Genomic DNA, 26,979 nt, shown 5'->3' with positions numbered 1-26,979 from the left:
CTAAGCAGTCTTCTTCTTCTTCTTCTTCTTTTTTTTAAATAACCACATTTAATATGTTCAAAGAATTAAAAGATATGACTATTTCAACAGAGAATTAGAAACCGTAAAAAAGGAAAATCAATACAACACGAATTATCTTGATCTAAGCAGACTTCTTCATCACCATTTTGAATATCTTATATTCGTATTTCATTTTAGACTGCAAACTGCAGTAAGGCAGGGCCATTGACATATTTGCTATCTGTGTTTTGCGTAAGGCCCACCGCATGGTTCATTCTCAATGTATATTTTACTCAGCTGAGTATTGTCAAGTTGCTTCCTTAAAAGGGTCTTTTGCACCAGTGAGCAGCATTTATCCAACTCCTTGCATTAACACCCTAAAACTGAGATACCCCAAGTGCAGCAAAGCGCTCTTGGTGTGAATGAAGCTTGGGACTTAGATGTCCTCCTTCGGATGTTAGAAGTTTACTGAGTTCAGTTAGCTCTGTCTGAACATTACCAGCTCTCGGGGCAGAAAGGCTCCTTCTTGGCGGGCGATGACCAGAGACGCTGTCTCTCCCTGCTTGGTGCTCCTCAGCATGGCCACCAGCTCTTCCTGAGTTCGGCCAGTGACATCTCTGCCATTTACCTGATGAAGACAATCATAGGAACCACCATGATTACAACACTTGCCATCTCCTTCTACCCTATTTGGTTTTTGAAAGTAAGCAGCAAATGGACTCCCCACGATCCACGAAGATCTGAAGTCATGAGTAGTGACCACATGGACCTAAACCAACCATGTTTAAAATAACAATACACCAACCATCACTCATTAAGGTGTTGGACAGCCTCAGAGAGTCAGTAATTAATATAAGCAGTTCTCCTAAGACTTTACATTCTTATGAGGGGAAAATCAAACTGAAAGATACCAGAGAATGATTCTTCAAGTAAGAAGGAAGTGTATTGCAAATGCTTAGCTGGCACCATTTTCTGCCTCATGCAGGAAGCAGAAATGGACTATTATCATGTGGGAAATTTCTCTGGAAACAGCATCTTTTGTTACAGCGTTCTCCATGTTTGGAAAATTACAGTCATCAGGTCATCATAGATGATTGGGAATTCTCATTTGCAGCTGTGGTGTCATTCAGTACATCTTCTTTCATGATCTAGAACTGCCTACAGAACTATGTAGTGTTGCTTCTGTGCCATGAGGAAGTTAAATGGAACCAGCAGTTCCATTTAATGAAGCTGATTTCTTGAACGGTAAGCTGACAATATATATTTGCCAAGGAGATGAGGAGATGATGCTATCAAACAAAATTAAATGAGAAAAAAAAAGCCTCTTGCATTGGGTAATTCCAAATTCTTCTCTAGAGGCATAGATCAACCTGAGACAGGCTGCCCCATTTTTTAAAGAAGTTTAAAGAAATTGTTACCAGGGCTTGGGTGTAACTTTGAAAATCTTCCCCCTAATTAAAGGAACTCTTACATTTGATCCAAATTCCCCAGAGACCCTAAGAGGTAAAAGTAAGAAAAAGAAGACAGAGAAAAGTTTTCAGTGTAACTTGTCCCCGTATCACTGGTCTCATTGGGGGCTTACAAAGTTAGGCTGCTTATTAATGAGTTTATAATTAAAGTCTTTATCTTGTATTTAAGTAATGATTTTCAATATATTATATTCAAAATTTAAATATTAATATATATGTTCATATACTTATATAAATGCCAAGAAATATATTTTTTAATTTTTTAAAAATATATTTTATTGATTTTTTACAGAGAGGAAGAGAGAGGGATAGAGAGTTAGAAACATCGATGAGAGAGAGACATCGATCAGCTGCCTCCTGCACGCCCCCTACTGGGGATGTGCCCGCAACCCAGGTACATGCCCTTGACCGGAATCGAACCCGGGACCCTTCAGTCCGCAGGCCGACGCTCTATCCACTGAGCCAAACCGGTTAGGGCCCAAGAAATATTTTATTGAAGGTATTAATTTCAATCCTTACCTCCAAAATTCTGTCCCCGGATTGCAGGCGGCCGTCTTTTATTGCTGCTCCCTTTGGTAAAATGTTTTTCACAAAAATGGGACCAGGACCATGTATGGAAGAGTCTCTAGTGACCACAGTGAAACCAAGTCCTTCTGGGCCTAGTAAATAAGACCAGGAAAATGCAGGGTCACCGTAAGAGGAATAATATTATATTCAATCCTACACTAAAATCTACCTAATTTAGACTCAAGTAGAATAAGTGAAATAGTTACATTCCAGCAAATATTTTAAATAAGTTTCAGTTGTTCTAGTTTCAAATATAGATTGTAGTTTCTGACAGGCTATGATGCCATCAAAGTGGATTTAGGGCCAAATGCAGACATGTAACACTTTTGTTTATTAAGGCCCTAGAAGAAATGCCACATGTTATCCACACGCCTGGGATACTGAATTCTCAGTTAACCATTAGAAGCAAAGGACCCTGGGACATGAGTCCTGCAGCACTCAATCAGCGGGCTCCCCTATGGCCCCCTCTACGTGTGTCTGTCCCTTGTACACTGCAAACCACTGTCCCTTCACTCACTCTTGATGTTCCTGTCCCGCTCGGTTGCATCTTCAAGCTCTCGGTAAGGAGATGGGTTTTCACTCTATCTAAAGGTATGCTCAGATTTCTCTATCCTAAAGAGTCCTTACTTCAGTCTTACTGCTTCTTCAGTCTTCTAACACAAGTGACCTACCTGTGAGCATATCCAGTAATTCTTCTTATTCTTAATTCCGCCCCTTCTCTACTGTTGACATTTTTTAAGCAATCATTTTCTTGAAATTAACTCTCCCTTGGTCTTTGTATCTTTATTTTTTGAATATTTTCCTACCATATCATATCATATCTGTCATTCTCTCTCTTACCCACTTTTCTCCCACAGCAATAGATGTTCTCCAAGGACATGTCCTGGAACCATTTTTCCTCCAGACTCTGCTTTGCCCAGCTCCTGGCTCAAACTATCTTCTCCCTATAAATGACACCTAAATGTCCTTGTTTGGCTCTAATCTCTCTGGTGTGGGCATTCTATAAATCACCATGCACATGTTTTCACCAGCTCTTCAAATGTCACTATGAACCTGTTCTCTGATCTAGATCCCGACCTTTTCAAACATATTCATCTACATGAATTTGTAATTTCTAGAAATGACATCTCCATCATGCAAGTGGCTCTGGCTGAAACTCTCAGCAATAACTGTAATTTCTCTCTTTTGTCCCTCCTACATCCAGGCAGCTACTAAGGCATATACATTCTATCTGAACACCTGCAATGTACCCTCTGCTGAGCCTTTGTTGTTTGGCCTCTTCTTTGGTGTATCTTTTTATTGTCAGATTAATCTTCCCAAAGTACAACTGTGATGTTATATTCTTTATTTTTACAATCAAGGCTTTCTGATAGATTTTTTAAGGCCACATTCTACTTTTGATTCATCTATCCTCAAAGCACATAGCCCTATATCTATACACAATTGGGTAATTTGTACGAAAAGCATTAATTATGCATTTATATAAAAAGCCCAATTGCTAAGCACACTGGTCTGTTTGTGCCTCTCAGTCAATACATTTTCTTCCCAGTAATGAATTCTTATAGGGGGATGCAATTTTGACCAGAGGATCTTTCAGAATAGTCTCTATTAAAGGTACATGTTATTTGCTTTGAATGTATGTTAATAAGCATCCTAAAACTACTTTATGATCATTAAATTATCTGCTAATTTAGACAAGAATCTATGAGATATTCCTTTTGAATTGAGTCTTGAAAATCACAAATTATTATAAAAGGCTGCAGTGGGGGAAGGGAAGTTACAAAATAAACAAAGGCACGGAAATGCATGAATGCTTATGTTTATGATAATATTGCATAAATATGTATGTACACCCATGATCTAGTCTCATTGATCTGCATTTGAAATGGATAGAAGGACTGAAAAAGATGAATAACAGGTTAGACATGCCTTTGAAATTAAGTATATTTTAAAAAATTGCTTGCAATGTTGAATTAGTGATATGACTAATTGTCACATGTTTGGTTTCTGAGGAATACATTTTTTTGCTGGTCCAAAACTATGTTAGAGAACCAAAAACATATGTTTTTTGAGCTTGGCCTAAGGTTGTTTCAAAAATCATGAGTCTTGCTCAAAACAGGAACGACTGAATTTTAGTGTCTATTTAGTATTAACTTGTGCTACAGTATTGCTCTGTGTCTATGAAGTTTGCAATGATTCTCTCCATTCCCCAGCATGTCTCCATTATTTTCTTGTTTCAAATAATCTACACTCTTCACAAGAAGAGATGAATAAGAAAGTACTACAGTTTTCAGAAATTTGTTACCTAAGTATACAGTTAAATCCATTCTTTGATACAATTAAATGAAGGGAGAATTAACGAAATTAGCCTTAATGCATTTCTCTTAACCAATTTTACATGTTACAATAGTAGAATGCTATTAAGCATAATTTAATAATTACCTTTCTTAAGGTCAATCTTAATTTTCTTTGCATTTTTCTTGCTGCCAAACCCCATGAGAGGGGAGAGTGAGGGAGAGGATGGCTTTCTCCCTATTCTTGATACTCGGGGGCTTTTGCTTTGCTGCAGGGAAGGTGACCCATCTTCTTCGGGGCTGCTTGTTCCAGTGAGATTCATGGTCTTTATTCCCAGTCTTGCGTGGACAGAAGGTGGTGGCTTTGTTCTTGAAACACCATCGTTGTTGCCAAAAATGTTAAGAGGTCCAATGACTGATTTTTCGTACTGTTCACGGTTTTGAGGGGGAAGCACGTGGAGGAGTACACAGGGAGCTTTCATTGCCTGGCGGAAGACGTCTTGAGCCCTTGAAGGAGAGTTAGGAAACATGTAAGGAAACGTGTAAAGAACCGAGGTTAGCAATGCCATCTCTAAAGCACGCCAGCAGCACAGTAACGGGAGCAGCATAGGCATAGGAGATGCTATCACTACTAAACGAGCTTGACTTTGCTAAACAAATACTAGTTACCACACATGTCCTGCCCATTAGGTGTCCTAAGCTGCATATGCATTAGTCTCTCAATCTTCTTTTTTTTTAAAGAATATATTTTTATTGATTCCAGAAACAGCAAGGAAGAGAGAGAAACATCAATGATGAGAGAGAATCATCCATTGGATGCCTCCTGCACACCCCCAACTGGGGATCGAGCACACAATCTGGGGATGTGCCCTGACCAGGAATCGAACCGTGACCTCCTGGTTCATAGGTCCATGCTCAACCACTGAACCATACTGGCTGGGCAAGTCTCTCAATCTTCTTAATGACCATGTTAGCTCAGTAAAATTAGCTCTCATTTTGCAAAATGAAAAAATTGAGGCTCAGAGAGATTAAGTAACTTATCTAGGAAACCACAGCTTTTAAGCATTTCTAAATCAATCCAGTAATGATTACTGAAGTAAATAGCCAAGCAAGCTTTAATTTTAGATGGGAAAAATCATTTTGTATATTGATCAGATGATCAATTAATTCCCTTTTAGGACTTCATTCTAAAGTATAGGTCTTCTGTACCATGAGTTGTGTTTCCAAAGTTCAGTTTTGACACAAACGTTTCCTCATAGAGACATCTGGTAGGTGTGCGGGCTGAGCCGAATGTCATAGTGGGTTTAAATCCCATATGCACCCTCCTGTTTATTCTGGTCACTCCGTTGTAGACTACATAAAGTTTTTACTTTTTTGTCTTAGCACTTTATATTTATCCTCAAATTTCTGACTACTTTTTCTTCTTCTTCCTTATGCCTTATGACGAGGTAAAATTACTCCCTTTCCCAGCTTTTCTTGCCAATGAGACACAAGTGAAGGGGTAGAGAAAAGCTGGATTATCTGGGAGGCAAAGACTTCTTTGTTCTCCCATTTCTCTTTCCTATTTTTGGAAACTCAGAAGTGGAGGGAACTCCAGCAGCCATCCTGTGAGCCTGACACAGCTTAACGGTGGCAGCCACACAAGAAGAATGGTAACGCAGAAAGAGGGAAGACGCCTGCTACGCTGATGATGGTGGACCCACCACATCAACGCTGGACTGCCACCTCCATACTTTTTTTCCTTAGAAAAAATAAATGTTAATCTTGCATGAGCTACTTTTATTTCAGGCCTCTGTTACCAGCAGCCACACCAAATAATAATGAATCATAATTCCCACTGCCATCTGCTCCCCCCTCATCTTTCTGAAGTGCTGAATTGCCCATGTGGGTGGTGGAGGAGGAAGAAGACTGCATATGACAACCCCAGTCTCCCGGCCAGTTCCTTAACCAGGAGTCAGTTTCTGTTCTCAACTAACTCCATACTGAATTTTTATGAGCCCCAATTTCCACCTCTAAAAAATAGGGATGATAATGTCTGCTTTACATACTTATCAAGTCCTTGTAAAAGACAGTGGTTTATAAAAATAATATCATTATTAATAATGACTATAATTTTATCTACTATTCATTATTTTCAGAAATAGACAATTAAGGTTTCCTTTTCTTCCAAAGCAACCAGTGCTTGATGCTCCCTAAACCCACAACCACTGGCCCCTTCCCTCCACAGACTATACTGAGAACTAATGGCCACAGGGAGGACATATTATGAGTTATTTTGATCAGAAACAAGAGGTTGGTGATGATTACTAAGAAGTATTCATCACACTTATCTTCTTGCTCCAGAATCCCAAGGCAATGCCAACATACATTTAAAAAATACATGTAGGCTGCTACATCTTCTAAATCTTTACTCAACAAACCCATTCCCATCACATTTTCATGCACAGAAAAATGATTTCTTGGGGGAGAGTATTTTAACCGCCCCCACTTTGTTTCTATTATTCAGTGAGTCCACACAGACATCACTCACAGATATTTAGTTGAAGGAAGACTACTGATACCAAGTAAGTTAATTAAAAAGCTGAACTAACAGTCTGTGAAAAGAGTCATTAAATACCAGTTTAACTGACCCATATCCCAGGAAAAACAAACCCATGTATAGATGCCCCAGAAAGACAACTGGCTGGAAAGGCTTGCTCCATTCCACAGTTTACCATTCATTCCTGGGGCTGTCGGGGGCCTTTTAGTATGCTGAAACATAAGCTGCAATTAAAAATGGGTAGTCTGGGGTCATTCAAAGGGAACTGATGGAAATTCTACCTAGAATTTTGAACATAATGAGCTCAGTAATGATTGTAAACATTCTAGGCATCATACAGTAAATAAAACAATGAAAAAAATAATGCTTACTGAACAAAGGTTTTGTCTGCGAGGTCCACCTGGTTGATCTTTACAATGCACTCATTCTCCTGAAACAGTCCTTCCCGCTTGGACCTGCTGTTTTCTTCAATGCCGCGGATGAAGAGTCCTAGAATCCTAAATGCAAAATTTAGGTTGAAGTGCAACTACTGAATAATAATATGCTCATTATTTCCCCACTTGCAACTATTTAGAAATAAGTACTAATTTTTATTTATGAAAAAAAAAAAGGATGCTTTGTATTCAGGTAACTGTCTGTTATTTAAATCCTAAGTGAAAAAAAGGACAAAAAACACAACTCACTCAAAAGAGAAAAATCCCTTCAAGACAAATAGACATAAATGCCTACCCAGGGTACATGAATCTACAATCCCATTTCTAGTGCTGGTAGGAAACTTAGAAAGGGCTCCGGTGGCTAAGTGCAGTTGAGGATACCAAAGGCTGGTGGTTTGGAGGAGGGCATCACAGCTGACCGCAATACGCAGTTAGTGCCAAGGGGGCAACTTGATGGTTAGTAACAGGAGAGGAGGAGTTATTCACTGTAATGTTTTTGCAGTCTTACTACCTGTTTCAATAATTTGCATCTTAAAAAGTCAACATTTAAGCACAGATCTTATGGCTCCATTTAGAAGGAAGTTTGGTCTCATCTGTTAATGGAGTCAAACATGTGCTGAGTGTCTTCTATGTGCTCAGGAAGGAGGCATATGAGACAAGGTTGTAGGGCCAGGGAAATTGGTCAGTACATGCTTAGACAAAGCAGAAATTAAAAATCTGGACACTATCAATAAGCCTAGATCTTTCACAGAAGGATGTGGGGAGAAAGTGGGATGAAACTGGGCCAGAAGAATGAGTAGAATTTGGATAGGAGAGAGAGAATCGACAAGAAGGCAGGATAAATGCTATGTGTTTGTGTAAGCTGGCCTTGTGTGAGGAGCAGTGTGGGAGCTAACACTGGATGGGGCGGCCAGTGGAGAGGCCTTGAATACTTGCCAATGGACTTAACCTGATAAGGTTGGAGTGGCACCCCCAACCCCACCCACTGCTTCTGAGCAAGGCAGTGGTGTGAGGAAGGCAGGGCTTTGGGAAGAGGTGCCTGAAATTTCAACCAATCTGGATTCAGAGGATACCTGGAGGCTCCTGGTGCTTTGTGGTTGTGGCTTTAAGTCAGGAAGGGAGGGAACTGACAAAGAAAGGAAAGGAGAAAGAACTACAGCAATAAAAACATAAGAATTGAATTTTATATGTATACTAGAGCCCCGGTGCATGGATTCGTGCATCGGTGGGGTCCCTCGGCATGGCCTGCAGGGATCCAGCTGAAACCAGCATCCAACATCCCCTGAGGAATGTAGTAGTGCGCGAAGCGGCAGGTGGCTGGGGAGGAGCCGCTCCCGCTCATCCTGGTCAGCTGAACGGGGCTCCCCCTGTGGGAGTGCACTGACCACCAGGAGGCAGCTCCTGCATTGAGTGTCTGCCCCCTGGTGGTCAGAGGGTTTCATAGTGACTGGTCAACCGGTCATTTAGGCTTTTATATATATAGACTAGAGGCCTGGTGCACGAATTCATGCACGAGTGGGGTCCAGCCAGCCCACCCCAATGGGGGCCCATCAGGCCGGGCCATCAGGGGAAAGGGGCCACCAGTGGTTGGCCGACTGGCCCCACCCCCGATTGGGGTGTTGGGGGCCAATCAGGGGCTGTGCTGGCTGGGGAGGGGGGGGGCATTCGGGGCCCAGATTAGGCTGGATGGCTTCCACAGTGCGCGTCATAGCCATTGGTCATTCTGGTAATTCTGGTCATTCTGCTGTTCTGGTCGCTGGGCTTTTATATATATAGATATGTGTGTGTGTGTGTGTGTGTGTGTGTGTGTGTGTGTGTGTGTGTGTGTAAATCTGCTACATACCTATGTAGAAAACTGGGAGATACTAAATTCATGTCTATTATAGATATTTCTCATTTGAGGATTTCCCTGCTCCTTGTGGCATGTCAGGGTCCTAGCTGTAGCTCAGAGTGAGAAAGAAAGACCTTCTCCATGAGGAATCTGCTGGATGTGGAGAAGCTGCCATCTCCTCTTCCCTGGTCCTCTTGTTTTTCTTCATCATCTCCTTCTATAGGGGCCTCGTGTGCTATTATACAGCCCCTTTGCATTACATCTCCAATCTAAATAAGATATGAGCACACTTTATGGGTGAATAATAGGGTCAGCCATGGACAACGGGCTGCTGCTAATGAAAGTGGAGGAGAAAACCCATCTTCCTGTTTGGAACAGCCACAAAGTGGAGCCTCTGCCGCCAAGGCCTCAGCTGGCTGAATGAGCGCATGTCATCTTGAGATGGCAGCAGGAGAAGCACAGCAGTGACACTCAGATCTCTACTGCAAACACATTGGATGAATACAGTCTGCGATGCAAGAGAGAGAACTGCCAACCGTCATACCACCCATTCAGGGAAGGCCCAGGGTCACAGGCCCAGTGAGTGGTGAGGTGTTACGCTTCATTCCCTAGTTCCAGTAGGTTAGTAATTTAACCTCTTTCTGTGTGGAGGAGGAAAGGGGCCAAGGTTGCTATTTGATAAAGGGTCGAAGATTCAAATGAATATTTTTAAGGCACTAATCCTACCTTAACCTAACATAATATTAAAAGTTGAACTCGTAGACATGCAAACATATAAAAGTAAAGAACTAGAACAAACTAGTGTTTCTTCCCTAAATTCAACAACTCTCTGAGAGTTCACATTTTGGAGTTTTGTTATGGTGGATGATCCATTAGGAGACTCACATGTGGTTCTAAACTAGTTTATGTAAGTGATATTTTTTTAACAAGCATTCAAGTCTTCCTTTAATTTAATTCGGTACATCATCAGTCATGTAATGCTACTCCGTAGGATTTAATTTCACATTTTGGGAGATGAATTAATTCTTTCAGGCCACTGGGTTGCAATTTAGCTGGCATTTTACAGCTGGAGCATGCTATGTGACCCTTGCTGATCTAAATAACCTAACTTTCCATGAAAAATTTATTGACAGTATAAGCCCAACTCTAAAAGCCATGTGTCAGAGGCAATTTTGGTAAAATGTAAAACTGACTGATTTTTATGAGTTTGGTCCCTGGCAAACCATTCCTGCTTCTCTGTTCCTTGGAAAGAATTGACTCCTCCAGTTTGATTTCATGCAGAGTATGAGAGACTCAGAAAAGAATCCCTGATAATCCACTTTGCCCCAAACTGGTGGGCTGCATTAGCTGTCTCATTTGAGACCAAGACTCTCAGGATATAATGATTAATGCGGTCGAGGAGTTATAAGCTGAGATAAACAGGTTAATTTGCATTAATGAGCAGTGATAAAGGAGGCTGAAATCCACAGTCCCAAAGAATCACAGGGGTAGCAATTGCTTCTTGGTCTTCTGAGAATCATTTAGGCACTAACCCACCCTCTCCCTGGCCACCTGACATTCTTCCCACTGTATCACTGGCCTCCACCACTCTCCCAGCTTAGGATTTTGATCTAAACATCAGTTCTTCTCACATGTGTCTCTCTTTACCCATCCCTTCCTTCTTTTCTCTCATATTTAGCTGTCCTTACTATGAAACTGAGCTATACTATTTTTATTTACTAAAAATGAAAGAGATTTAATGACTTTAATTATAAAACAAAACCACGTTGATTTAAAAAAAATGAAATTCTATTGTTTTTTACCTGCCAAAACTCAGAATATATATATATATATATATATATATATATATATATATATGTTTGTTTTTTACTGTGCAAGCTAATAGCCCTTGATACAAGCAGCATTTAGCACCCTGTGCTGTGATAGCTAACGAATCCATTGAGGCTTTATCTAATACAACAGCCACTATATTGTGCTCAGGGTGTTCTAGCTTAGATTAGGTTTCTAATTCAACAACAGGTGGGCACTATTTTTCTAAAAAAATAAAAATTGGAGGCAAAGCCAATTACAGTAGTCCTAGTAAATAATTAAATGTAAATTCTAATTTAAAATAATGACACAAACCAATAAAGGGAAGGAAATTAAGAACTAAGTATACCACTCTGACCTTAGCTCACCTCGCCCCCTCTCACACAGTGAAACCATATGGCATTATGAAGTCAGACACTTGTCTGACACGCTCTATACCCAGTTGTATCTAGACACATGGGTTGAGTTAAGTGTGCTTTTTCAGCCTGTACTCATTACTTCTTAACTTTTATTGGCTCATGTCTCCACGTCCATATTATTTTTTTATGTTTTTAAATTAAATTTCCTTTCTATGATACTAGTGGATAGCAGAAAAAAGTTACACAACTCTCTCACTAAGTTACTGAACAGTTGACCATGAACTTATAAAAGTTCATTGTTGAACTAAGCTTTTCTGTTTTAGCCAAAATAATAATAATACTGACCATTTACACATTCATATGGTGTGCGTTTTACAAGGAGCTTTCACATTTTTAATGTCATTTAATCCTCATAACCTTGATGTGAAATAGGTATTCACAAGAGGCAAATTGAGGGGACTTGCTCAAAGTTATAAAAAGAGAACAACTGAGATTCAAATCCAAGTGTTCTGAATCCAAGTCCAACTCTCTTTCCACTATTCTACGAGGCTTATGCTAGAGAAGTCAGAACTAGGAGGGAGAAGGGAGGAAATCAATAAATTCCAGCGAGTTTTCCTCATTTGAAGTGAGAGAAGGTGATTGCTGGTCCAGAGGGTCAACCTGTTTTCCAAACCATTGAAAATGAAGTGTGATGATTGTCACGTTGTATATTCCCTCACGTTTTGGACCCTGGGATGATCGTGTGGTCTAGTCCAGCTTCATTAAGCTAAAGGGCCTGTACTGTAACCCCTCTGGTATTTCACAAAGCTCTACCCCTGCACTTCTGCCAAAAGCCATTAGACTTTCTCAGGACAACTGGGTAAATACACTCCCTGTCTATCAAAAACAGCCTCCGCTTGTCCTGTGCCATCACCCGTAACATTTATAAACACGCTTATTAACACATACAGGAAATGAGACAATGAGAGCCACCGGTTTTTCAGTTCATTTCTTTTTCAGGAACATCCATTCCGGCAACAGCTTGGCATCAGTTGTTATTTGCAGAAAAAAAGGTGATGACTTTGCAATTACAGGTAGCAGATGGCTACCTGCTGAAAATGATGCCAACCAAAATACCATGCCTAAACCTGCTCTTCCTGCTATATGGCAGCCTGAATTGAATAAATATTCAGAACCAGTATATTAATACTATATAACCTTTGGGAAAAGTTCTATTTTCGATAGAGCAATGGAGTGAGAGCAAGTCCAGAGATCTGGATTTTGTGCGACCTTGAGAAAATCAACTGACTTTTTTACTCTTTGGTCTCCTAAGCTGAAATAAAGTGTTCTGCCTTTTTGATGATGCATTTAAGAAAACAAATCTAGAAAACTATTTTAAATCATGTCATATGAAATACTGATTTTCTTTTAAGTTTTTGAGAGTCCTTGTCAATATAAATCTAAAGTCAGTATCTTGTTGAAAAGTGACATAATATCTAATACTAGTTTTGTATGGTGGTTATAACAGTATTAATATTAGTTCTCGGGTACACATTAAATTTCCATCAGTATCCAGTTGGTAGACATTCGTTTCAAGAAATGCTGACACAATCTAAATTAACATTCGCCAGTGTAAAATTTTTAAAGGATATGGTAAATTATTTGTAATTGATCATATTTTATTTTTTTAAAAGTAAATAGCATGATGGCATTTTGCTACTATAGCTAACATCATCAGAACATGCACAGCTTTTGATCTGATTACATATGTTATACTATTTATTATTCTAAAATCTATATTCCTGAGGAATATCAGAAAATATCAGTTTGGAATTACTATATTCACTTGTTGAAGTGTATTTTAGAACATTAAAAAATTCAGTTGCAATATTCATCTAACAATATATTATAATCTTTTTTAAGGATTTTGTTTACTACATATTACTGATAAGAATGCATAAAGAAAGTACTTCATAATTAATTATAAATTCAGGAACTGTGATTGATTTTTTTCTTTTCCATTGCATCTTAGAAATAAATGATTTCATTTTCTTTCTAACACATAAGTGGCCAACCGAAGTAGTATCTTGAGGTGTCCATCTGAATAACAGAGATACACACTTAATCCTCTTCTGAGAAATGTTTGGGCAAATGAGCTCTGGTCAAGGTCTTCATTAGCATGAACTTCTGGTAGAAGAAGAGCATCTTACCTTCCACTCAGAGAAGAAAAGAAGGGCACTACATGTATTCCCAGGGGGCCTCCTTCGGCAGAAATCTCCACTGTTCTGGTCAGATCACTGGGGCAGAAGAAAAGAACACAGATGAGTCTCTGCTAAAAAAATACATTTGAAGCACATTAAAAAAATGATTTTAGGATTATATCAACTTCTATAAACTAAACAGCAGAGATAAAATCAAAGGAGTGCATGATTTACTGGTAATGTTCAGAAGATTTGGGAAATAAAATGCTTCAAAGAGTTTCTGATTTCTTATTTTTTCTCCTAGAAGAGGAACAAATGGAAATGACTACCTACAAAAATAACTTCCTACTTAATCTACATAAATCAACATATTTAAAAGGATGTACAAAAAAATAAAATTTTTCCCCATTGAGACACACTTGAAAATTACTGTATAGATGATAAAATACATAGAACTAAGCACAGCTTTGCGTAATCATAAAGTATGATTTCCCCCCAAACAGAGGAAAAATGAAATAAAATATGTATTTAATAGAAAAAGCAAAGAATTAGATTTTACCACTGTGAAGCCACAGTTGGTAATATATACATGGGCATGTCCAAAGCATTCTAAATCAAAATTTAAAGTTGCCTTTTCATAAGGCATCCATTGTATTCAATGGAACAATTCCAAATTTTCACCTCTGTTTGTTTTTTAGAGGGAGAAAAAAATTATACAGCCTGGAGAAAATGTATTACAGAAAGAAATAGAAAGCCTGGCCTGCCTAACCTACTCCAGATTAAGGAGAGGAGGAGCTAGAAACATTAACGGATAGTGTGTATGACTGAAATATAGAAGACCCTGGGAGCTTCTGAGTAATAAAATGTGGAACTAACACGTTTTTATAGAGATGGGAAATAATCACCGTGAACAATTATTGGCTCTTTTAATCCCAGAGAGAGAAAATAAAATTGCCAGAGGAAAAATGATAAAGTTGAAGCAAACATCCCAGTTATGGAAATTGTAAGCAGGTTTCTATTGTTTTCTATTTACATGAAAATGACCTGAAACTAGATGTCAAATTAAGAGCTACAGCTGCTTACAAATGCATTCCTGTTCCAAATTGAAAATGGTGAAATTTGGCTCCTTGCTGGAAAGTTGAGAACAGCATTAAGACAGCAAATGCCTGATGAACTCTCTGCATGAAATATTCTCTAAATTATCAGCAATCTAAAATAAGTACATTAAATATATTCTCATCAGAGGATTAGGCTTATTTTTAATGTGTTTTCATTGCAAACCTATTATCATTAAGAACGCAAAAAAAAAAAAAGAGCATGTCAGTTTCCAACATTTGTGGAATATGATGGAATTTCAAATCTGATAATAAATTTCAAATGAGTTTTGCTCAGATATTGCTGACATATTTAAAACTTGTTCAGTCAAGCAGGTTATAGCAGATGCTTGGAATAAAAGTTAGAAACAAAACAAATCCTAGAGTGATAATATCATGGGATAAAATAGATTCTGCTCTGTACTCTCTGTGTGAGAATATGGACATTATATGAATATATGTATATAAAATACGAGGTAAAGGGATGCATTGTAAGTCATGAATAGAAATTGTTTGGTGGCAGAGAATGTTATATAGCTTTTAATGGACCACCAGGCAATCATCTTTATATAATAACTGATATACAGTGCATTTGGAGGTATTTGAAGAAGACTAAACCAAAACATTCACATTCTAAGGTTACGGTATTGTTTTAAAGACTTTTAAAAACAGAGACTAAAATCTCATTTAACCATTGAAACTTTATTATCTCAACTTTTACGATGTAGTTTTATACTTTTGCACTTAGAGCATAACACTTATCTTTCCTAATAAATGTATTAAATACCCACATGCTGATAGATGGCACTTGTATGTATTATATAAAGGTTTTTGGAATGGAAGTGTTTAGTCTAGTATAGACTTCAAGATTTCAGCTTAAGAAGTTTCAGAATGCCATTATGGATTCTCATTTTTTCTCTTTTGCAAATATTTCTCTACCTCCCTCAAAACCCCTGTGTAAACTTAAGTTCTATGTTTCATACTGATGTCTGCTTTTTGGTAATTATCAGTCCTGTATTTTTACATTCACTTAATAAAGTAAATCTTATAATCTGTTAAAGTAATCAATCTTATTTCAAATACTAAAACTTTTTTGGGGAATGCATTTTTTAAGGTTCACTTCTACTTTATAAGATTTTATTTTTCAACATTTCAGAATGAACTTTTATGTTATTTTTATACAGGACAGCACAATTTTTGGCTTGAAGGATATTTGACAACTGTTAAATTACTACCATGAAAATATTTTTATATTAGAAAAAAACAAGACTTTCAATTCTGTTGACTGTAATATGCAGGCACTTACCGAGAATTTGATCTCGTTAATATAGACAAGCATTCTAAGTTTTATGCATACCATGGCCCGCCATGCTCTTTATAAATTGTTATCTGTTATTCATTTCAAGATAGAAAGAAACACATTTTACAAAAGGGGGCCTCAGAGACTAGTACATGCATTTTTATTTATTTTTTTAAAAACCCAAACCTCAGTATTATATAAATTTGATAGGGTTCCATAGAAATCTCTCTATACAGCATTCGTGGAAGATAAACATAGCAAGTAGGGCTGGACACAGTACCTCATAGAGTGAAAATATGCTATCAATGCTATTTGTTCAGGTAAATTACAGGATAGAGTTCAGGGACCAGTGAGCAGGATAGGCCCGGTGCACAAATGCACTGGTGGGGTCCCTTGGCATAGCCTGCGGGGATCGGGCCGAAACCGGCCGTCCAACAACGCTGCTGCTCCTGCTCATCCAGGCCCACTGCGCATGCCACTGCCTCTCAGTAGGCTCACTGCCATTCTGCTGTGGTCTCTGGGCTGTGGTGGCCAGCTGTGAGCCCTGCGTCTGGCACCTGTTCAGTCAGCTGAGTGGCACTGCCCCTGTGGGAGCACACTGACCACCAGGGGGCAGCTCCGGCATTGAGCGTGGTGGTCAGTGCATGTCATAGTGACCAATCGACTGGCTGTTCAGCCATTCGGTTGCTTAGGCTTTTATATATATAGATGGGGGGGGGCGGTTAAGAGTGGAAAATGTAGAAAATAAGGTGAAAGGAATATTCTAGCAGTAAAAGGAAAACAGGATTGGATGCTACTTGTGAAAACAGACAAAAAATGAACTGTGGGGTAAAAGAAAATACTTCAGTTAAACATAAGTCGAAAGATTTCACTACAGTCAAAAATAGCTAAGTCGACACAGCTTTCTATGACATTCTTAAACAGAAGCAGATAGTTACAAAGCATTTAGTCCAATAGTATTAACAAGATAAACATTCTAAGATCCAGTTGACAAAACTGATTTAATAATCACTGGAACCAGCTGCTACCTTTGTAAGACTTTAGGACAGTGGTCGGCAAACTGTGGCTCGTGAGCCACATGCGGCTCGCGAGCCGCGGTTTGCTGCTCTGTTGACTAATGAGTTTGCAGACCACTGCTTTAGGACAAAATGATGGGAGGAGATGCAGAATCAGTGGTTATAAATGAGCTGCTCTGCAAGAACTAGATGGAAAGTGTTGCCTTTGGTTCCACCATGAAGAGAGGAGTACAGCTTGAGGGGGAAGATACAGGAGCTGCAGGAGTCTGTAGGTCTAATTTCTTCACTTCAGGCACATAGACAGCATTTTTAACATTACAATGATTCAACTCAGTTAGGCCACTCTTTTAGAGTAGGGAGGAGACTGAACTGGGGGGAAGGATGCTGAGACACTTTGGTTCAGAAGGAAATAATGATTCACTTGTGAAATTAGACAGGAAGTATATCCTAGTGGTGATATTAAGTCAGGTGTCTGAGTAAATCATTTAAACTAAGACCAAAAGCATGTTTCCTTATTTGTACAATGGGGAATTAAGATAAATCTATAGTAGAGTTGTTGGTTTTAAAGGAAAAAATAGAGAAGCTAACATAAACATCATATATCAGTATCTGGTATATACAAGGGGACCAATAACTATCAGCTATTAGTATGATTATTAGAATGTTCTGAGGGAACAAGTAAACTTGTGGATTAAAGAGGAATAACATATTTCAAGCTTTACAACTTTTCTCAACTTATTTCCTTTGTAAGACTTGTTAAATAATCTTTAAATACTCTAGGGCTGAGGAACCTTTCTTCATGATTAGACTGCTGACAGTGAGAGAGAAGACAGAGGCTATGATAGGTGGATAGAAGGTAGCAGTTGGTGGTCTTTAGGGACTGATGCCCAGTCTATCATATACAAGGGAGTGAGTGATGGACTTCAGAGATAGACATCCCAGAACAGCTTGCATATGAGACTGAAGCCCACCTGATGTAAATGTTCTGTTCATGCAAATATACTGAGTAAACATCTAACAAGGAATTTGCTGTTGATGGTAGTGGAATTCTCTTAATTCACTTGAATTCAACAAATAGTGAGTAGTTCCAATGGGGAAGTTCTGCCAGGAAAAAACAAAGAGCCTGAGGAGTTCATAATCTAGGAGGCAGGCTAAGAAAGGCGATACAAAGAATACAAAGCAGTAAAACAGAAGCAGTAGTATCAGTAGTATGTTCTCAGTGAAAGTAAGCAAGCTCTAACTTGGGATGCCTGTACTAGTTGCATTCTTGGTATTATAACATGTACTCATATCAAATGTATAGATGCTTACATCACTTCCATTTTATAGCTAAGTAAACTGAGCCTTAGAGAGGCTAAATCACTTGTCCAACATCATACCAGTCATACAAAGTAGTCAGGACTCAAATTGGAATTTACCGCATTCCAGATCAGTGGTTTTAAACCACTATGATGTTTTTCAAATTGTGGGCACTTTCTCATGAGATTCAGAGAAAGAAGATACAGGATCAGAAAGGGAAACTAGAACCAGGAAAATCTTCTGGGAGGAGGTTGCATTTGAGATGGAACTGAGAAGGGCAAATACATCTTTAACCCAAAGAGTTATCAAGGGGGTAGACAGTGCATACACACAATAAAAGCATTCTGCACTGAGATTGTGAACCAGTATGGTATGGGCACCCAAACTGGGGGTCAGAGGTGAGGAAGGAAGGGAAGATAGAGTGAACGAAAGAGAAGGAGAGAAGGGAAAGAGAAAGATAGATTGACTGATTGTGGTGGGTAGGAGATAAGGTTGAACCATTAGTTTGAGATCAAATCTCAGAATGACATGTCAAATTCTACGCTGAAAAATTCACACTTAATGTTGTAGAAAATGGAGTCGCTAAAGGTTTTAGAATGAAGGAGCATTGTGATAAATGCTGTGGTTAGTTATATATAAGTGATGGTGGTATGTGTGATCAATTAGAAAACGGAAAGACATGGGAGAGATTGGTACTGGAGACAGGAATTAGTAAATTTTGCAAGAATCTATCTGACAGGTAATAATGCTTGAGCATTGATTATAGGAAAATAGCGCAAGAACATGGGGAAAGGCTCAAGATATTCTCAGATGGGTTCTGGCAATAATTTGCCAAATGAATGGATATTAGAGGCAAAGGAGAAGAAAGGATAAAAGGTGAGGACAGTTTTAAGCCTGGAAAAGAGGCAAGTCTGGAGGAGGCAAGTATGGGGGAGTGTCAAGAAATAAGGTCAGGTCAGGAATAAGATAGAAATTAGGAATGAGGTGAAGGTCTCTGGCATCCACCACTTGCTCTTTAAAGAGAAGCTAAAGTGGAATTTTACATAAGAAAAATCACCCACTAGACACCTCTTGCTTCATTGTCTTCTTAAGATCAAAATAAATTAAATGGTGCTTCATCAGAGATAGATATTGTAAGACTATTTGTAGACCACCCTCTACGTGTCATTTTTTTCTGTAAATAAAGATGTTTGTATTGATAATGGGAAAGCAATTAATAGTTATGTTTATGATTTATGGAGCAATGCATTTTATCCATTCAGTCATCCAGTTAACAAATATGCTGTTTTGTTCCAAGACCTGTATTGGAGAATGCTGACCAGATAACTCAGCTTTAAATGGCTTCATAATTTCTCTTCAGCTGCTTCTTCATCATCCCATACCAGCTAGAACCAGTGTCTTTTCCTAGCACTGCTACCTCCAAGTTTCCCCTGCTAGCTATACATTTCATGTTGTTAAGATCCTTCGCACCTGAGAAGGTGCACAAAACAGGTAACACTGAAGTCAAAAGATTTGGGGAAAGGAGTGATGGATGCGGATTGGGTCTCTAGAAGTTAATTGTTCTAAACTTTGTAATTCCTTAGCCTACTAGAGGTAATGATATAACTCATGTGAAAGCTTGTATTGATATATTTATAGTTAGAGAATATTCTTTTTTAAAATTCCTAAACTCCATTTGTCTCAATTCTTCATACCTAGCTAAAGCTTAGCTAATTTGTTCCTGCAGCCGTAAACCGCACAATTGTTTGCTCTATGAAAGCTATTCACATAACGTTTAGCCAAGATGTTAGCAAACTTCAAAAAGCAAACATTACAAAAAGTGAAATTAAAGTCAAACAGAATTAAGAGTATTACACTCATTATGCCTACCTCCAAAAACAATCTTATCAAGCTTCTAAAAAGACACGGCCCTGGAGATTTTCGGTACCAAATTTTTATTATTGTGCAGCTCATTAGTCAAAGAAACACCCTATATAAATAGTAACGATGTCACATGGCTATCAATTATAAGCTTGAGGAAAATCCACACAGTAAGGCAGAATAATAAAGGATGATCACATATATTTTAAAAGCCAATGAAAGGAATCTGTAGGCTGAATGAATGAGTGAGTGACCATCAACTTCAGAAGCATCACCTTCTAGTGCTAAAGCCAAGCATCTATTAAATATGGAATTCCTTTCCTTAAGCAAAATTTAAAGCAACTTAAAAAATGATACTAATCATGATGGTAGTAATGATAATAGTAATATAGACAATGATAATTACATTATAGTGGTAGCAACAGTAGCAAATACTCACAGGGCTTACTCTGACCCAGGCACTGTTTAAAGTGCTTTACATATATTAATTCATTTAGTCTTCATACCAATCCCCTGATGGATTTAATATTATTTATTTTACAGACCAGAAATGAAGGCAATGAGAGATGAGTGACTTGCCTAAGCAATTAGAACATTAAGCAGCAGGGCTGGGAATGGAACCCAGGTAGTAGCTAGGGCAGAACTGGAAATTAGTGCTGAGAAAAGAAGTATTGGTAAACATGAGAGCAATTGGCTTCATATAATGTTAAATTAAAACTATGAAAAACCTTGGTTGATTGGCTGGATTCATTTTATATACATCGAATAAAATATTATAAAATAGTTAAAACACAATGCAAAGCAATATTCAAAGAGTTAACATCAAAGTAAAACACTCAACCAAACTGAACTCTGAAAGGTGTACTTGAAACTGTTGTTCCAAGAGAAAACAAATACAATTATGATATCCAGGTTGCAGAAGAGTTGGAAGGATGGAGGCTCATTTGTATATGTTTGTCCGGAAGTTCTCATATCATACAGAGAAAATGAAAGAACAGAGTAATTAAGTAATTTTAGAATTGTGTTAGGTTTCATTCCACTATTCTAATCATCTTCATCTTTCCTAAAAAAATAAAACATCTATAAACTAATAAAGAAACAAACATGGAATTGAAAGAAAATACTCCATTCACATGAAGAGAATACCTCAGTGCATCCTTAATTTTCGGTGATGTCAGTAGTTCTGTCTGCACACCATTCATAACTTCCCCATCTTCTAAGTTTTGTGTGGAATCCTGTAGAGAAGCAAACCCATAAACATGTGGATTCTTTGCATATAGAATTGAAAATTTGAATAAAATGTCTCAACATGAGAGAGTAAATGGTTATATACAGCATGCTCCAGTTTTTCTGAAGACTGAAAACAGGTGTTAATCTTTTCAGGGCATTCAATGTTATTTTCTCTCCCATTTGATTTCTGAAATACTCAAATGGGCCATTTACACAAGGCAATATGTTAAGAGCTTAGGAATACATCATTTAGCTTCCTCCTACTCAACTATAAGCTTTGGGGACTGAATGTTTTCAATCAGTAAGGTAAAGGGGTACCAAGGGGAAGGAGTCATTGACAGGTGGTGATGTATTTGCTTTAATGTACTGTACTTGCTTGCACCTCCCTCCCCAGTGACATTAAATATAAAGAAAGCAAAAATCATGGGGGAAAATGTTGCCTGGCAAGGTCACTTCTGTCAAAAGTATAATAGGAATATTGCAAAAAAAGAAATCTGGAGTTCTTCCTTTGTTATGAAACTGATTCTAACGACGATCATCACAGAAACCAAAAGGAACCATTTAACTTCTAAAATGGTAAACACTCTTTGCTACTGAGAGGTTAAGAGTGTCAGAGAGGCCCTTTACCCCAGGACAGTGGCAAAGGTGAGTTGATGTCACATAGAGGAGAGGATAGATTCTGGAAAACACGCCTGATATAGATTCTCACTTATGTAAGACATTAGTTCTCTATTAGGCTTTGGAATGGAACTTTAATACAGTAATTCTGCAGATACACCACTCCTCAGAAGCAGGGTCACAAATAAATAGCTTTAGTCATGGACTCAGACTTCAATGAAACAACAAACCACGTGGAGATGACCCACTGTCAGCAATGCCTCCTGTAAACAGAGCACTCCTGGATCGGGATGCACCATTTCAAAAACAACAAAGGACGTTAGTTAAGAGTTGGCCACAACAGGGTTAGGTTAATATCTTGAAGAAAACAAGACCCAGCTACAACTGAGGCATTTTGTCATAGTGCATCGAGTAAAAGCAGACAAAATAAAACAAAACACAAATGTCTTTCACTTTTAGACTGAGTAGCAACATTTCCTTTAGGGACTGGTAGTTTTGTGAAGGACTTGGTCTACATAGATTTTTAAAAAATATTTGTTTTGTCCTCCTCACAGAGATAAAGGAAGAAAAATCCATAAGACTAAAGAAAGAACACTTTTTAGTTCTTTCAAATCTCAAAGATAAATGTCTTTGAAAGCTTTCGAACATACATATAAATATGAAGGACTAGATAAATGCTTACATAGAAAAGAGAGAGGGTTGGGGTGGTTACAAAAATACTTCAGAAGGCAATTTAACAAGATATTTGCACTTCTGACTATCACACATGTCAGAACATCTGGTGACAGCATCTATGTCAAAGTCATTCACTTTCTTATCTGCCTCTTTCTCACAAGAGGGAGCTCCATGAGGGGTGAGCCTTCATCTAGTCCTCTACATATTATGCACGTAACAGTCTTCGTTGAAGAAATGTTAATGGATAAATGAGCCAAGGGCTAGTGTGTTCGTTTTGAAATGCTGTTTAATAAATATCCCAAATTTTAATGGATTAAAAAAATAAGCATTATCTCTCCTGTTCTGAGAGACAAAGACATAGAAGCCGCTTGTCTGGGCAGTTTTGGGCTGGAACTCCTCAGAGGTGACCGGCAAGGTGTCGGCAGGGCCTCAGGAGCAATCCTCCAAAAGCTTGACTGGGCTTTAAGGCCTACTGTGTTTTTCTTATAAAAGCTTTATCCTATATAATAAAGAGCTAATATGCTAATTAGAACGACTGTCTGGATGACATTCTGGACAAAGCTGGGTTGCGGGGCCAGCCGAGGCAGCCAGGGCTGCGAGAGCCGAGCCCCCTACACGAATTCCGTGTATCAGGCCTCTCGTTAGGATATAATCCACATCACATTAAAGTCTTTCTTTTAAAAAAAAATATATATTTTCATTGATTTCAGAGAGGAAGGAAGAGTGAGAGAGAGAGATAGAAAGATCAGTGATGATAATCATTGATCAACTGCCTCCTGCACGCCCCCACTGAAGATCAAGTCCAAAACCAGGGTATGTGCCCTGACCAGGAATTGAACCAGGACCTCCTGGTTCATAAGTCGATGCTCAACTACTGAGCCATGCTGGCTGGACTAAATTCTTCCTTTTAAAAAGTACAATACGGTCATTTTAGCTTTTTCACAGAGTTTTGCAACCATCAGCACTAATTTTAGAACAATTTCAAAGCCCCTAAAAGAAACCCCATACCTCTTAGCCCTCATTCCCCATGCTCCCTGCTCTCTCAAACCCGCTCCCTCCCACCCCAGCACCTGGCAATCAATCTTTTTGTCTCTAAAGATTTGCCTATTATGAACATTTCACATAAACAGAATCATGAGGTAAGTGGCTTCTATCACGTAGTGTAATGTTCTTAAGAGTCTTCCATGTTGAAGCATGTATCAGTATTTCCTTCAATTTTATGGCCAAATGGTATTTCATTGCATAGACATACCACATTTTGTTTACCCATTCAACTTGATGGGCATTTGTTTGCACTTTTGCTGAGTATGAACAATGTCGCTGTGAACATTTGAAATAATAGTCAGTTATGAAATAATGCTAAGAAAAAGGATTTCTTGTGTAGACATATGTTTTCAATTCTCTTGGGAATATACCTAGGAGTGAAACTGTTGGGTCATATGATAACTCTATGTTCAACATTTTGAGAAACTGCTATACTGTTTCTAAAGTACCTGTACAATTTTACATTCCCATAAGCAATGGATGAAGATTCCAATTTCTCTGTTTCCTTGCTAACACTTATCTTCCTTTTTTAAAAAAATTATTTTAGCCATCCTTTTTAGTGTGAAGTGATTTTTGATTTGCATTTTTCTAATGACTAATGATGCTGAATATCCTTTCATGTGATTATTGAACATTTTCTATATCTTTTTTAGAGAAACGTCTAATTACATGCATTTTTATTACTGAGTTGTAAGAGTTCTTTAATACTCTTATACAAATTCCTTATCCTATATATAAATTGCAGATATTTCTCCCATTCTGTGGGCTGTCTTTTCACTTTCTTGAAGTATAAGTTTTGAATTTTAATGAAATTCAACTTATCTATTTTTTCTTTTGTTCCTTGTGTTTTTCGTGTTGTATCTAAGAAATATTACCTAATATAAAGTCACAAAGATTTACTCCTATATTTTCTTATAAGGATTTTATGGTTTTAGCTGTTACTTTCAGATTAATTACCATTTTGAGTTAACTTCTATACATGGTATGCGGTAGGGATCCAACTTTATAATTGGCATATGAATATCTAGTCGTGCCTGCCCCATTTGTTGAAAGACTATTTTTCCCCCCAACGGAATTGTATTGACACCTTTATCAAAATTCAATTGACCAAAAATGTAAGGGTTTATTTCTGGACTCTAAATTCTTTTTGTTGATCTATATGGGAGCCTAATACCAGTACTATACAGTCTTGGTCATTGTAGCTGTGAACAAAGTTTTGAAACCAGGAAGTTAAAGTTCTCCTAATTTGTTCTTTTTCAAGTTTGTTTTGGCTATTCTGGGTCCCTTGCATTTCCAAATGTATTTTAGAATTGGGACATCAATTTTTGTAAAAAAGCCAGCTGGGTTTTTTTATAAGGATAGCACTGAATCTATAGATGGATTTAGAGAGTTTTACCATCTTAACAATACCATAAATAGATCATAGTGGCAGTTAGATGAAATAATTATTATTTTGGCTTTGTGTACATAGGTGTATATCCCCACAATGGCAAAGGAAAATGTTGGGGGATTTGCTCTAAAGTCTTAACTATCTAGTTTTGCCTTTTGCTCCCTACTCCATATAGAACTTTCATGTTGATCTCTTGCCAACATTAAGAAAATAACGTACTTTCTAGTTCAAATCAACATTCTGCAAGGTTAAAAAACTTTTTTTCTAGTTCTAGTTAGATAGTAAGTAAAGATTCTATTTATGTCAACAACATACTTAATGCTCCAATTATATGGAAATGTCAATTAGAATTTGAAAGCAATATTGGGCCAATTGCAATGTAATAATCTGCTCAAGGGCAATTCTGAACTAACTACAGTTTTAGAGCAATCATGTCAATGACTACAGACTTAAAAAAGAACCCACACAGAGACTTATATGTCTAAGACATGAGTTGAACTATTTAATTTATTGTTTAAACTTAATCCTCACTGGAGGATATGTTTTTATTGATATTTTAGAGAGAGAGGGAAGCGGGGAGAAAGGAAGAGAGAGAAACATTGATGTGAGAGAAGCATTGACTGATTGCCTCCCATATGTGCCCCAATCAGGGATCAAACACAAAGCCTTTTGATGCATGGGATGATGCTCAAGCAACTGAGCCACCAGGCCAGGGCAACAGTTAAGTAGCATCAAAAACTCTTTGCTTTGCCACAGCTATCAAAAAGGGCAATAACTATAGGTTGTCATCTCTACTAACAGGCAGTGCTTGTACTTGCCAAAATCATTTCTTTATATTGCAGTAACAGAAATCTTTGCTATTTTTCAGAGATGAGGCAGGCAGACAAATGCGTAGGGCATCCTAGAAGGACACAAAGCCAATTCCAAATTTACGTCAACAATACTGTGGCAATGCAGTGCTTTAAGAACTATAGGCCAAGGCAGTTTATTTCTGTACCGAGTTCATAAAGTCACTTTTCCCAACATTACAAAATGTTTGACAAGCAATAATTTAAGAGCACTTAGCATTTCTCCTCAATAAATTAATTACATGGTAAAATAAACAGTCACAAAACAACAAATAGCTAAAAACAAAAAATTATTTTTTTCTCATAACTTATTTAAATAACTGAAAAATCTGTAAAACAATGACTTTTAAATTTGGAAATAAAGGGAAAAATATCTGATTCTGAAGAACTAGAGGTATAAACAACGGGTGCTGAATGGCCATTATTGTTCTTCAACTGTAGACTTGAGACATATGTGATTTCAAATCATCAAACTCACTTCTAGAAAATACAATGGTTTGGGAAGCTCTTTACTTAATTTTATTAATAAAATTATTACTATTTTTATTTTTGCTGTTAACTTAAAATGGAGTGATGTGATCAGCTGCACAGCATATAAGGGCACACAGTTATTTCCAGATGTGTTTGGTCTTGGCCACATAACAAGCCTTTGCTCTCTGATCAAGTTCAGCAGAAGGTCGTGTCTTGCCAGCCAGGGCAGAGACCTTTAAGAACTTTGTCCTTTCCCTCTTTTATCAAAATGGGGAACATATCATCTATGGCTCTCACAAGAGACAAGTTTAATTACTACAATTTTTAAAAAAGTGAACATTTTTAGCAACACTTGCAGGATCACGGGAGCAGTTCTGACAGCTCGAATGAGTTGGATTCAAACATCCCTGCACTATTTTTAGCTTTAAAATCAACACTTACATAAATATTCCCAAACCAATTAGCAGCAGCTGGAAAGTAAAGGTGTTTACATTTAGTTAGCACCAGTGCTAACAACTGCCAGTGCTCGCAGGCAGCATGGAAGGGCGAGCACCAGGCAGGGCCTCTCTCTCCAGGGTGACTGTGGTGTTGGCACCAGACTATCATTTCATATTTCACAGTTGGTATAAGTCACTGATTCCATACAGGAAAT

The 26,979-nt window shown here is 38.0% G+C and overlaps 1 protein-coding gene across 1 annotated transcript in view; it reads right to left on the bottom strand.

Moving 5' to 3' along the window:
* The window catches only part of PARD3B (par-3 family cell polarity regulator beta), a 925,380-nt gene that overhangs the window by 435,130 nt on the left and 463,271 nt on the right, over positions 1-26,979 (bottom strand). Inside the window, exons 5-10 of the mRNA XM_080668084.1 lie at positions 21,198-21,286; positions 13,492-13,578; positions 7,241-7,366; positions 4,479-4,837; positions 1,989-2,128; positions 500-628 (exon numbers count right to left, since the gene is read on the bottom strand). Coding sequence (XP_080524210.1) covers positions 500-628; positions 1,989-2,128; positions 4,479-4,837; positions 7,241-7,366; positions 13,492-13,578; positions 21,198-21,286 — 930 coding nt within the window. The remainder of the gene's footprint in view (positions 1-499; positions 629-1,988; positions 2,129-4,478; positions 4,838-7,240; positions 7,367-13,491; positions 13,579-21,197; positions 21,287-26,979) is intronic.

This window comes from Plecotus auritus (assembly GCF_963455305.1).
Source record: "Plecotus auritus genome assembly, chromosome: 5".
Classification (NCBI taxonomy): domain Eukaryota; kingdom Metazoa; phylum Chordata; class Mammalia; order Chiroptera; family Vespertilionidae; genus Plecotus; species Plecotus auritus.
The sequence above is the reverse complement of the archived record's forward strand: the minus strand, read 5'-3'. Positions and strand labels throughout refer to the sequence as shown.